The 14188-nt window shown below is 37.5% G+C and overlaps 2 protein-coding genes across 2 annotated transcripts; both read right to left on the bottom strand.

Moving 5' to 3' along the window:
- Positions 1-17: 17 nt before the first annotated feature.
- On the bottom strand, positions 18-1900 carry rmi2 (RecQ mediated genome instability 2). Its single transcript, XM_061711671.1, has 2 exons — positions 1536-1900; positions 18-423 (listed from the first exon to the last, which is right to left on the bottom strand). Exons 1-2 carry the CDS (start codon positions 1816-1818, stop codon positions 272-274), a joined length of 435 nt encoding a protein of 144 aa, XP_061567655.1. The 5' UTR covers positions 1819-1900; the 3' UTR covers positions 18-271.
- Positions 1901-2470: 570 nt separating this feature from the next.
- Positions 2471-13270, bottom strand: ubfd1 (ubiquitin family domain containing 1). The gene is made up of 7 exons (XM_061711407.1): positions 13185-13270; positions 9532-9804; positions 9225-9433; positions 9066-9131; positions 8834-8939; positions 8653-8735; positions 2471-3134 (listed from the first exon to the last, which is right to left on the bottom strand). The coding sequence occupies exons 1-7, from the start codon at positions 13198-13200 to the stop codon at positions 3024-3026; spliced, it is 864 nt and encodes a 287-aa protein (XP_061567391.1). The 5' UTR covers positions 13201-13270; the 3' UTR covers positions 2471-3023.
- Positions 13271-14188: the final 918 nt, after the last annotated feature.

Raw genomic sequence — 14188 nt, 5'->3', positions numbered from 1 at the left:
TATTTTTAGATATTTATTACAATTATTTGAACTAATCTGTTCATGAATCCACATGTCAAGCTCCTTAATACAAAGATGAACTAAAGTGCAAACCGCCTGGATGATAAAATGGCTTTTTAAGGCCTCACAAAAACAAGTGCTTCCTTAAAATACAGTCTCTTCGTCTCCCGCCTCCAAGATTACACGCCCGATATCTGGTACTGGAGTTCAGTCCGCTCATGCAGCGTGGCAGCTGTCAACGACCACAGCATCTCCATCTGCTGGCCTGCGCTCAGGCCAGGACCTGCTGCAGGTCCTCCACCTCCAGCTTCCACATCTGTCTGTGAAGTGCGGCCCGCTCGGAGAGGTCTGCCATCTTCACGGCGCGGATGACCGGCTCAGGGGAGACGGCCTGGATGACGCCCATCACCATCACGTATTTGCCTGCAGAGAGGAGGCAGCAGGAGGTCAAAGGTTAAATGATGCCGTCTAGTCACAGTAGCGGCTGCTGGCTTTGAAATCAATATATTCTTCTACAGACATTCATCTTATGCTTAGGTACCTCTTAAAGTTGGAAAATATGTTTTTGTTTTTCTTGTTTTCAATGTGAAGACTGTCGATATAATTAACCAAGCTCATAGAATAAGCTTTATTGGCCAAGTATGAACATGCCAGACACGCTCACTGAACACAGATTTAAATAGTTACAAACTGTAATAGACAAATGGCTCTTAACATAATACAATGTAAAAGTGAAGGGTGCAGCAGTATGAGGTAGTCATTGTTATTAAAAAGTGCATTGTTACAGCATACGATTGTGGTTATTATAAGAAGCTCATTCATTAATGATAATAAAATTATAGTTATGCATTTACCATAATCTAGGGGAGAACTACATTTTAGAAAACAAAGTACAAACAACAATGGAAAGCATGTGCATATCGAACTGTGGAGTGACCTGGAACAGTTTGGAGCAGGAAATGAAACAAAGTACTAACATAAATCTGTTTAAAAAGAGATACAAAAAGTTATTTATAAACAGGTATATGAAAGAGGAAATGGGTTAACGAGGAGTGTGATAAATAAAATAGGGAAAAATGGTATATTAGATTAAATATTAAAGATTAAATATTTATGTGGATATTTATGTAATATATATCATGTGTTGAGAGGGAGTTATAATTATGTAATATATGTTATATATTTATTATGTATGTAGCATATATAGGGATATTTATATATTTGTATTTTCTATATATTGATATAATTATGTAATATTTATATTTTCTATACACTTATATGGATAATTATGTAGTAATAGGCATGTTTACGTAGTATTGATATAGACTATATCTATATGGATATTGTGTAGATATAGCAATAATGTAAATTCATAGTTATAAAGGGGTAGGAACTAGGAAAAAGTGTATACTTCTTCCTACTCCTTTTTCGAACCTATGCGCATATGAAGATGTTACAGTTTATTTAAATTTTTTTATATACACGTTCGAAATAAATTCATTCATTCATCCATCCATCCATCCATTCATTCATACCTTGGATCAAACACGGCTTTCCTTTGGGGATGTTGTTTACGTTCTGCACGATGAAGGTGCCTGTCTCATCCATCAGCAGCGCGGAGTTCCTGTCCAGCTGGACCTCCAGGACGGTGCCCTGCATCCACACGAGCGACGCCCGCAGAGAGCGACCCTTTCCCAGCCTGATCACGTAGCCCTCCCCGCTGCCTGTGGAGCCCCCGGAGCTCCGCAGCTGGCCGGACAGCACTTTGACTGGCGGCGGCCGCCGGCCGTCGGCGCCGGTCTGATCTGGCGTGGACATCGTGGCTCGACACGGGGGTGAACAATCAGAAACGTTTTCATTTCTTGTTACCCGCCAAAGAACAGCGTTAACCGGAAGTATTTCTTTTCCCGCGGAAACAACTTCCATGTGCAACATTTCAAAGTAAAAGCATCACATTTCTTGAATAAGCACAATCACAAAGTGAGAAATTTCCTTTTAATTTTCGAACAATAAGACGTAAGACGTGAACTAATAGTTCAATTATAATTTAACCATTTCACAGCTTGAAAAGTCAGTTTCCATGATTTTTTGTATTTAAATAGGCCACTTATTACGCTGCTGTTGCATTTCAGAAAAATATAAACTTTTACATGCAATGCAGGTGTGTGTTACTGTATATAATGGAATGAAATTACTTGTTTGTAAGCTTATTCAATTAAAATAGTTTATTTTTATTTTTATGAATTAACCCACCGATAAGAAAATGGAACTAAACAAAACAGAAATAACTCCTTAATATGTATTATACAATTATATGTATTTAAATCTCATTTAATTTCCATCATTCAGTCTACAACATTTTCTCAGAATAAGAGCTGCTCAGAAAAACTAAGCAAAGCTCTGTGGTTTGGTGGCTGCTCAAAACACATCAGAGCTAATGAGGAGGAAGAAAATAAAAGTTTGAATTCTAAAAGCAAGCTGCTGTTTTGGACTCTTTATTTCAAGCAAAATGTGAACAAACATAAGGATGGAGCTGAACAGAAACAACTTATAACCTCCAATGATGCTTTATTTCAGGGTTTAATTAATCTGCACTTTCTCTCCACACAAATTCCATTGAAACAAAGCATTTGTCCTCATGTGAAAAATAAAATGCAGCTCTGTTTTGTGTAGCAGAGAAGACAAAAAAACAATGACCTGGTGAATTCATTTTATTAAATAATTTTTATTTCTTTAAGAATAAATGAAGAAAAGTGTTAGCAATATCTGTACATTTTATTTCAATTGTTTTCCCTTGGATTTGCTGAAAACCTTATATGATCAACAGGGCTTAGAAATGTTACGCTGCCACATAGTGCACTTTTAACCTAAAAAGAATATGATTAGTCCACAGGCATCCGTCAGTTTCCTTCAAATATGTTCCAAGGAGTTCTTTAAGTCTCAATCTTGACTCCAGTTTAATTTTTCATTTGCTCCTCTTCTCAGTTTATCAGTCAAAAAAAAAAAAGAAAAAAAGAGGCACATTAGAAATACTGCCATTTTCCAAGGACTGTGTCTTTGATTGCATCGACAAACTGGACAGGCACCCAGTAGACCCAATACTGAGAAGCTTCCGTCGGACCCAACTGAAAAGCCTGTAAAAGGGAAAATAAAAAATAAAAAGAATGCAGTGAGTTTATGAAGTGGTTTTTGGAGTTATTCCACGTGCAACCAAAGCTTCAGGTTTTCTGGAAAACTTGTGAGGGTGAAGTTTTTCATAAACTGTTAGCTGTGTTGGTGTTTAGAGAGGACAGACAATAAAAGCATGACGCAGGACTCTGTTTGCTGCCTGACTGGATCTTATCAGCCGCTAATGTCTGCTCCTCATTCGGCACACCCTCGTCATGCGTCTATCACAACTTAACAAATAACCCCCTGCTTGATGTTTACGCGCCACACAATTAATGCCAGAGGTTATTCTATATGTGCTACAAGTGTGTTGGCATCAAAGACCATTTCTGACGCAGAACTTTTCACTTCACAGCTGGATTAAAAACAAACAAATTCTTTAGTCCCAAAGATTTAATTTCAACTAGACATTTGAAACAAGGTCGACTAGAATGTTTGTTGATATCCCTAAAATAAGCTCTGAATTGTGATGTTTGTAATTTATTTTCAGCTCTGGAGTTTGGCATAATTGTGAGTCGAGAGGAGAGTTATCTGACGAGTACAAAAAGAAGAGGACAGAGAAGCGAGTTAAAGGTGAAGGCTGAGATCATCTCCCAGCAGCATGGTGTTTCTGTGACTACAGCTGCAAATATGATTAAGAGGGACAGTGTCCATGGGACTGGAGCCAACTGTCCGGGACATGGTTGCAAGAGGAAATGCAACCCTAAGTTGATTAGATAGTTAATATGGATGGTAGATAAAGAGCCAATGAAAACAGCGAAAGACATTCAAGCTGAACTCCAAGGTCAAGATCATGTCTGATCACACCATCCATCCCCCTTTGAACACGGAAGAAGATTCAGGAGGACTTCACTATTAAAAGAAAAACTAGAATTTACTCAAATGCATGTTGACAGGTCATTAACTCGCTCCAAAAGAGACAAAACTGGATTTATTTTGGGGGGAGTTATATCAGCTTTTTGTTCATAGATGGAAAAACTAATCTGGGGATCTCTGGTGATCATACATCCTCTAACAGTAGTGTCCACAACACGACACAATGGACGGCTTGTAAGTGGACCCTTCCGAGTCCTGACACTAATGTTGTTGAACATCTGTGAAAAGATGTGAAGACTGAAGAAGGAACGCTGTAAACGTCAGACAGCTAGAGCTGTTTGTGCAGGAAGAGTGGACCAAAATAGCTGTTGGCAGATGCAGAAGTCTCACTGAGAGCTGGAGAGATCGCTTGCTGGCAGGGATTGCTGCTAAAGGTTGTGCAACTAAATATTAAGTTAGGTCTACCATCACTTTCCTCCCTGCCAGTTTCATTTCTTTTATTATTAATTTGAAAAATCTAAATCTGATCTGCATGAACATGAAATAAATATTCTAAATCAGTCTGCAGTTATTTCAGTGATAGTTAAGAATATTTTAATTTCAACCTACAAACTTGTCCACGTGTGCAGGTCTGATAGTACAATCTTTATTTTTCTTTGTCTATAAAATATCTTTACTATAATTGTCCGTCTATATTTTTCTTCAACACAGCCTTTATATGGTATTATAACCCAGTGGGCACCTGGTATTCTGAAATGGCCAAAACTCAACCTGCCTGAAACTTCAAGTAAACAAGGACGATAACCATTAACTATGTTGTTATGACAATTTTGGAACAGTTACACAGACGGTAATGCAGTTATGTTGACCTACTGTCTACACTGTGATCATGTGGCTGTGAAACAAAGCTTAACTGTACAGGAATAAACTGATGCCTTATCACTGATTCAACTGTTCAATTAGAAGTGTTCAGTCATTGGGAATAGGGCTGCAACGATTCGTCGACGTTGTCGACAAAAATCGATAATCAAAATTGTCGACAATGAATTCCATTGTCGACAATTGTCGCCAGACGTGTTTTTCCAATGGAGTGAGGCGTCTCACTTCAATACAATCTCTGTCGAGTCGCGCATGCACGACAACGTCTGAGCGCAGCTGCGGGTAATAAAACTTTGATAAAAAATAAAATAAAAAGTTTGGGAGCATTTTAGCCTCGATACGGTGAATAATAAGATGACTTGCAAGGTTTGCAAAGCCGACGTTGCTTTTGACGGGAGCACGTCGGTAATGCATTTGAAGAGAAAGCACGTCGGAGTGCTGAACGAAACGCACTCGCCTTGGTAAGATATTAAGTGTATTTTGGCGTTTAACGTTATGCCTGACAAAGTATTAAATTAAGTCAGATATTTGGAGAAACTGCGTTTAGTTTCTGTGGCGCATCTTGGAAGAGAGATGCACGGGGCCGCAGTCGGTCAGCAGCATTCTCTCCCTCCAATGTAATGGCCAAGCGATTCATTTGTTAAATTAATTCGTTTCATTCTAAACTTTGTTTATTTTATGTTATTTATTAGTATTATTTGAGCCACTCACAGCTACTCTCGTTGCTATAACCTCAATAATTGATGCAGCGCGAAAGGCGAAAAAAGGCTTGTGCGCTGATGACAATGATGGATTTGCATCCGACTTTCAGTCAGGTGCCTATGAACTGTCAATTATCCATCAAGCTCCACAATGATCATGTTAACATTAAATCAGATAGATTTGTCTGGACTTTTCTCTTGCGGGACGGAATAAGACACTAAATCAATGCATCTTATTGTGCACCGTGCGGGCATGAATTCATGAGTTTTGCAGGAGGGGCGGGAGTGGACACACGCGTTGCAGGCGGTAATGGTCAGAAATGCAGCGGGAGCAGGATGAAGAAAACAGTCCCGCTATAGCAGGGCTCTAGTGCCATCTTTCTTGTGTTTATTATCATTTGCCACATAATTAATGCAACCTCATACTAAATTAAAAAAAAAAAGACTAATTATCCGATTAGTCGACTAATCGTTTCAATAGTCGGTGACTAGTCGACTATTAAAATAGTCGTTAGGTGCAGCCCTAATTGGGAACTAGCAATGCACCAGCAACCTGGACATCTTTGAAAATTCTTCTCAGAAAGTCACGAGAAACAAATACAAGAAAAGTACCCCCTTTTGTAGGGTTTTTACGGATCCAGACATAAGAAACTGATATAATACTTACAAGGTATTATAATCAAACACAAACTCAGATGAACAACATGACACGGTACAACGTGCCAACATTTACTGAAACAATGCATGAAACACGATCCATAAGAATGAACCCTTTTCAGGACAAGTGACCATGTTTGGTAACTTCAATAGAACTACATGCTATGATAAAAAATGATATTCTCCTATAAGCCTCTAGACAACAACCCTACTGACTGCCATATAAAAGGGTTGAATGCCTAAATAGGAGCCAGGTACTCTGCATGTACTTTCTTACTCCATAAAAGGAAGTTTTTGTCAGTTTACTTGTCTGAAGAACTCTGGTGTGTGTTAATGTCAAGGAGAAAAGACACTAGCAAGAATTTAAGAAAAGCAAATGTTGCTGCCCATCGATCTGGGAAGGATTAGATCTCAACACGATATAAATACTGTGGTTGAACTTAAGGAGAGCAGGAGATGGAAGAATGTTTTCACACTTCAGTTGAAGTGGCCATATTGTGTTGATTTCCATCTTATTTTCATCTTTAGGGTCTTGAGAGTTTCTGCACTTAGAAAAACTCCAAAAGCCTGTTATTTCAGACAGATAAAAAGACAATTAAATGGAGAGATACTTTTGGAAAAAGAGAGGATTGTGTCTCAGGCAGAGCTCAGGTAGCATTAGCTAGTTTAGCATCTTCTAGTATCTTGTCATTATTACAAATTCCCGTCATAACTTAGCTTGGCCAGCCATACCCCTTCTGTAATTCCTTCTAGTGAAAGCCTATTGCAGCCCTCCTAATGACATGTATTTCCCCCTGTAGAGAAGTTACCAAACCAATCCCAACAGAGCAGCAGACGGGCGTATGTGAGGACCGTCCAAGAGCATCATTCAAAACAACCACGATGGCAGGAGAATCTCTAACAGCCCCGTGGATCAACAAGTTTTTACTGCAGAACTGCCATTTCCACTGGTAAAGAACAGTTTCTTCTTCATCTGTTGATACTGCTCTTAGACATTGATGTTTAATCCCGAGAAACCAGACTAATTGTTTGTATCAAAGAGGAAAAGAACCACAACGGCTGGCCGGGCTAGTCGTAACACACGCTGCCAGGAGACCAAGATCTTATAAGGAAATTCTGCTTTCTCACGCAAGACAAAGCCAGCAAGCTTGAACATTTCCTGCACCTTATGGTCTGCTAAACCATAAGCCTATGTTTATGTTATAGGTTCTGCTATAACATAGAAACACCTCATATTAGAGCCTCAGGTGAGCGTAAGATGATAATACATCTTTAAAACACTGCAGATGAGTAAAAAAAATGTGGGAAAACATAAAATATCCCTCGTAAAGTATCATTTAACGCTACAGAATCACGTTGACGTTCTTAAAAAACCCCACATTGTACATTTCTGCCTATACTGTTCATTTCTGTTTTTTATCTGTCATCTGTCATCCTACGTCACTTTTTGTAAAGATTCATATCCGGCACTTTTTAATCCTCATATTGTACATTCCTGTTTATCCCTGTTATACATTTTACTTTATTCTATCTCTCAGTTTATCTCCATATATATTTGTTTGCTTTCATATTTTTATTTTTTATCTTTATTTTTATTCTTACTGTATTGCACCATTCACCACAACAAATTCCTTGTGTGTGTTGACAAACTTGGCAATAAACCCCCTTTCTGATTCTGATTCTGATTCTAAACATTCACAAACTGCTTCTGCATTTCGGTTTAATTTTTGTTCAATTAATAAAGACAGCGTGATATTCATGTGTTGTTCATCTGAGCTCGTTTTTATGTCATTTTTGGACCAAGTCGGGGCTATTTTTATGATGTTCCGATACACTGAAACCAGGTTTGAGTGGATGCACAGATGTAAAGTTAGGCGATTGCTGTCAGCCTGAGAGCACTTATGACTGTCTGCTATGAACTTTGCAGCCTAATGTTCATCTTTTATACAAGTGAATTCTGGGAATGAAAGATGACTGCTTCCTGTACAAAAGTAAAATTATACCTCTATGACACATGATTTTTGACATGTTTGTTTGCCATTTTACGCGGTTTGAGATATTGATCTTCTAAATGTTAGTCTACTTGAGTCCATAATGTAATCTGTCACAGGACGTCTATTTCAGAAAGCGAAGCAGAAAGGTGTATTGACACGTCCAGAAAGAGAGAGAAGTCACGGACTTCTTCAAAGTCCTAAACGATGATTAGCAATTTCACACAGTCGTAATGGTAAAAGTTCAAAGAATAGCTATGACTGCTGTCTTACACAAAAGACACTTTTCACATATAATGAAACTTAAGTATACTGGATTGATCCTTTTCTTTCTTTACCCCAGGAGATACTTAAATGCTGACACCTGTTTTGACCTCTGAGCATTTGGATTTTTCAAAAAAAAGAGAAATCTGACAGCAGTGTGCTGCAACAATAGTTACCATCATGTGATAGTCCTCATGGCCTTCGATGGGTTCAGACACTACGTTTTTAATGGAGCCCATTGGGACCTTCTCCGTTCTCTCTGAGAGTGGAAACACAAAAGCATGAAGAAAACGTTAGTCATCACCATCTCTGTGCTGCAGCGAGTTCAGCAAAATTACACTACAAGCATAAAGTTACCTTTCGTTCCAAGCCACAATTGATCTTGCTCCAGTTTGAATGTGAGTCTAACTTTTCCTCCGGACTTGTTAAACATTCCAGATAAAGGCACTGTTGGTAATCGTTCCTAACGGCAGGACAAGGCAGATGTTCAGGGTGCGTGCTGTCAAAGCTAACTATTCTGAGAATATTGAACGTGTCTGTTAGTCACAGCTTTAGGCAACATGAATGACGTCCATTCATCTCCTCTCACCTTTGTTCCTTTAATAGACGCCATGATGTCATCTGGTTTACCTTTGTCTAATACTTTCCTGTGTTGCTAAAATTACAGTGTAGAAGAAAAAAGAAAAAAAAAATGTAATTGAAAATCACGAAAACAGAAATATCTGAGTTACTCTGGAAGAAATCTTACCTTTTGTCTGCATAAAGGCTCTTTCTTGTTTTCTTCAGCTTTGACTTCCTGTTGAATTACCTCTTTTGGTGTGTTAACGGCTAATACATCATTTATGGTAGATCCTACCACCATTATTTTTGCACCATTTGTAATCTTTATTTCTCTAAGCGTCTTGTCCTCTGGAAGCAGACCTTTGTACATCACTTTCTGCATTGCCGGTGGAAGACCTAAAGAGACGGAAGGGAGTCATGGAGTATTGTTGAATCACTGAAAAAACATCTGTTGTTACAGTAATGTAATGTTTTGAACTACTTTAGACATTCACCAGTGAGTGAGTGGATCCTCTCTTTTAGTTTGGCTCCGGTGCTATCAACAGGAATCTTCAGATCATATTTGTTCTTGTTCCAGATGATCTTCAAGTCCACTGTTTCCTGCTGTTCCTCTGCATCGTCCCCATTGCTAATACTAGAGTCCTGAGTTGTGGCATTTCCTGCATCTGTGTGGGACGTACTTTCTGCTTCACCTTTCAAAACATCCTCACAAAGTGGTTCAGCTTCTTTTGACTTGGCATCACTCTCCATTACGACTTCTTCAGCTCCTGGAACGGCATGACATCCTTGGTTTACATCTGTTACACAAACATCTGTGTACCTACACCATTAGTTCTTTCCAAAGAAAATGATGACATTACATGAAGAAATACACAGCTTTGTCTTGTTTAAAACATGAATGATTAGCATACACGTGCTTGTATGAGCAGTTTTCTTTCTGTTTAAAACAGAGGAAAGCACATGCAATCAATGCATCAATGACAGTTACATTTAATGGTATTACAATTTTTCTTCTGGTTAAAAAACTGTATTCAAATAAAACCCCATTACTCACTATTTAAAGTTGGGATAATTTATTCTAGAAAGGCAATTAATGCCACTTTTATGAGAGCAACAAGATCTACATTAAAACCGGCTAGAGCTTTAGCTGATTATAGTCCTGCCTGGGAGAAAATGTGACAATCAGACAAACCCTTAAACACCACTAAATTAACTCCAGCCTACACGTAGACTAATCTGTGCAAAACAGAATATATAAGAACATCTATCCTCATCTTCATTTTGCAACCAGCTTGCTGCTGCCGTCACCTGTCCCTTCAGTCCTCAGGACTGGGTAGTTTGGAACAGAGGTGGGCACGTCCTGACTGATATAGACCTGAAAATATTAAAATACATCTGGCTCTGCTGCTCACTGCCACCGTGTCCCTGGATGTGACACAATCCTTTCCTTGGCTGTTAACCAGTGAGCTACCTGTACAGGACCTGCTCCACTACTGAGGTGTGGGTGGGCAGCTTCTCCCACACGGCAACGTCTCAACAGCCAGTCTCCTCTATCAAACCCTCCCACCTACTTATATTTAAGAAATGTTTTTCTTTTTCCAAGTGTTTTTTAAAGATGACTGCATCAGCGTCACTAATCTACAGAGAAATGTCTTCATCAGCACCAGCAGCCAACATTTCCTTGACTTTGTTGTCATTCCAGTTTCCTTTTAGCCTTTAGGAGAGAAAAAAGGATGAATCTGGCTCCCCTGGATTCGACTTTGATTTTCAGGTGACAGTTCGTACAGATGCAGAAGAACCTGTCTCTAGAAACACATACAACCATTCACATAAACGTTGTGATGCAGGGAGAGCGACATCGAGACTATCTCAACAAAAGACATTCATAATGGTGTGAAGTTGAGTAACATACAAGTGAATGACCTTTGTTGGTTTTGCAGTAAGACTTGTTTATCCAAGTTGTTAATGGAAACTTTGCTGCTAAATTGGTTGATATGAAAACTAACAGTAAGTATTGGATTTTCAAGTATGCGTTATCACATAAAGCCCAATCCTGCCCCATCACGATTGCTTGTGAGCGGTACCAGAGCCGTAACAAAAGAAATAATTTTTGTAGAGTGAATGAATTATGGCTGGCAGGCTAGTTTCCTTTAATCTCTATTTTTCCAAATTCACGTTCTTGAATGAGTTCAGTTATTAAATTTTTTGTGCATAATAGTGCACAATAATTGCACAGTGACTTTTATAATTTATTCAATTTACCGCACCATCCAGTCACAACACACTAAATACTGCTGCAATTCAGACCGAACATGATTTAAAGGATTACCCCTAATCATACTCGCCCTAATCATGCTCTGCCCGAAAGAGCGATGATGAAATATCTGGAGCACTAAAAGTAAGAACAGATGAAAATCTTTATATTTCTACCAAAACCATCCAAAACATTCTGTCCTGATCAAACAGTCCCGACCTGATAATCTTCCTTTTTTCCACTTTCTTGTAAAACACACACTTATCCAGAAGTTTTTATCTAAAGTGTTAGTTAAGATTCTGTGTGGGGATCTAGATTGAAGTTGCTGTTTATTCTTTTATGTTGTAGTTTATGTCGCTCTGTAAGTATACAAATTCTACTGGTGCTGTAGTTTGCAGTGCTGAGCTTCCTTTATGTAGTTCAGACTTGGTAATGGAGCACATACAGCAGATCTTTGGTAAGGTGACAAAAATAAATGTTTTCTGACTACAATTTTTACTGACATTGCAACAACCTATCCTTTATCTTGAAAACAATGAAGAACATGAAGGTAAAAGGAAATAAATGCTACCACGTGGACCTATCACATTGGTTGCAGTCCCCATTGACCCAACAATCAATAATATTTCTGAGTTGATGCATGTCAGGCTACGGCAGCAGGTAAGGCGTTTGATTCCCAGCTATGATGGACGTATGTCGTTGGTTCAGTGTAGAAACACAAACCGTGGACAACATCCCCTGAAATTAAACCAGCCTAATTTACATAATGACACATATGCCAGTGTGGCCAAAACAAAGGATCACTTCCAATATCAAGCTTCTATTATATATAATAAATTACTTTGCGTGCGACAAAAATATTTACATATATTATCCTTTTTGTCTCTCGTGAAATTAAGCCGGAATACATTACTTAATATGACAAAAAGGAGCCCCCCCCCCCCTAAGAAAATACTTAAACTGGACATGATTCAATCAAACAGCTATAGTTTTTGCTTGAAACAATGCAATAGTTAACTAATAAATAACTAGTTTGATATCTGTAAGTTAACTAAAGGATAAATCAACAAATCAATAAAAGGATTTTAGACTATCAAATACTAAAAACAGGCCAGCATAATTTTTTTTTCTTTAATTGTAACATTTCCCAGAAATAACATTATCTTTTACTAATTTTGAACCTCCAATCAGTTAAGTGTGGCTCCATATTTTTTATGGCTTATAATTGTAGCTGCTTCATTTGCAGTCCATATACAATCCAAAATAATACTGTTTTCTTTTAAGTTCCAAGTTAAAAACCTTTGATTTGTCATGAAGTCTAATTTTCGCTTTTGTTTCTCACCCAATTTCTCTTTTCCGTATCTTTCTGGGTGTTTCCACTGATCTTTCTTTCTTAGTGTTGTTATCATTAAGGTCAAGTGAATAACACATTTTCAAATCAACAAAAATCACACAAAGTCTGAATAAAGAGATGCTTTTAAACCAATAAACGCCGTCCCAAAAACAACTTCTTTGGCCTCTCTGGTTACAAAACTGGCTGCGTTGACGTGAGGAACTGAAATGCGTTGTCATTCTCACACATATTTGTTTACCTCTTTCATATTTCATCCGACCCGATCAAACTTAACACTTCATTATTTTTACATTGACATAATTCCCGCACACATATCGGTTAATTTAACTGAGGTTAGCAAACGTTAACGTGAGCTAGGTTGTTATTGGAGAACATTTAAAACATCGCGTTACGGAGGGACGTACGTTCACCTTACTGCCCGTTAATAACTTTGTATGTTTAAATTAAACTGGAGATATTCGCGAGCCTATTAAAAGCATGTCAAAATAGATATTAGAAAGGACATTAAGGAAATACTTCTACATTTTCTCAATACCCACCATCCTGCGTCGCCATGATGATTGTGTACAATCTGGTTGTAGGATGAGAATACAGGAAGCAGGATGAGGCTCACGGAAAACATAAATATAGAAAGAAAAAACGAATGGGTACTCACACACATTTATTTTTAGATAAAAAATATTATTATTTTATGTGAAATAAAATATGAAATGTGGTTGCAGTCAACTGCACAACATTCGAACATTTGTAGTTTAAATTAACTTTCTAACGGGTAGGAAGAGTTGCGCATGCGCTAACAAAAATGAAAGCAGGAATGTTTTGTCGCAAAAAGAAATATTAATTAAGAAATGCTGATACTCAAAAGCAGTAGAAGATCATCAAAACTATCTGTCTTAACACTAATATTTTCATTAGAGCCCCTGAAAATAGGGGGTAGCCACAAAGAGAATTTTAGCAAACAGGGAAGTGAGTGAGGGTTTACTCTCTTGCCTCGTTACCCTTCGACTCTACCTTCGACGACAGGCTGGTTGTTTTTGTGGAGGAATTTTAAAAGTTAATATCTATTGCCATTAATTGTTTCCTTGTATGATTGTGTGTGGTCTCCAAAATATAAATTCCGTTTTTATATGTACCTATTAAAAAGAAAGATAAATAGATCTAAGTGCCTCTGGATAAAAGCGTCTGCTAAATGACAGTAGTAGTAGTAGTAAATAATTTTTTTTTTTTTTTTTTTAAATAATATTTAATTTTTACGTTACAATATATATATATATATATATATATATATATATATATATATATATATATATATATATATATATATATATATATATATATATATATATATATTCAGATTCAGATTCAGAAAAACCTTTATTTATTTATTTGTATTTATATGTATATATGTATAAATATAAACCACAGTTAATACGATAATTACATTTGAACCATAATCCTGTAACATTAGTTTCTACCTGCAAGTTTTATCTTTAAAATTCCAGGAATTATTTTAATAGATTTTTTTTCTTCCCACTTATGCTCC

The sequence above is a fragment of the Cololabis saira genome, chromosome 21 (genome assembly GCF_033807715.1).
Source record: "Cololabis saira isolate AMF1-May2022 chromosome 21, fColSai1.1, whole genome shotgun sequence".
Taxonomy (NCBI): Eukaryota; Metazoa; Chordata; class Actinopteri; order Beloniformes; family Belonidae; genus Cololabis; species Cololabis saira.
This window is presented reverse-complemented; position numbering and strand designations above follow the sequence as displayed.

Excerpts from the sequence above, each read along its gene's own strand:
- rmi2 (XM_061711671.1), bottom strand. The coding sequence starts at position 1,818 with ATGTCCACGCCAGATCAGACCGGCGCCGACGGCCGGCGGCCGCCGCCA. Across the intron at positions 424-1,535 it reads AAAGCCGTGTTTGATCCAAG|GCAAATACGTGATGGTGATG; the intron begins GTATGAATGAAT and ends TCCTCTCTGCAG.
- ubfd1 (XM_061711407.1), bottom strand. Across the intron at positions 9,434-9,531 it reads GAGGATCCACTCACTCACTG|GTCTTCCACCGGCAATGCAG; the intron begins GTGAATGTCTAA and ends CCGTCTCTTTAG. Across the intron at positions 8,940-9,065 it reads CGTCTATTAAAGGAACAAAG|GAACGATTACCAACAGTGCC; the intron begins GTGAGAGGAGAT and ends TCCTGCCGTTAG.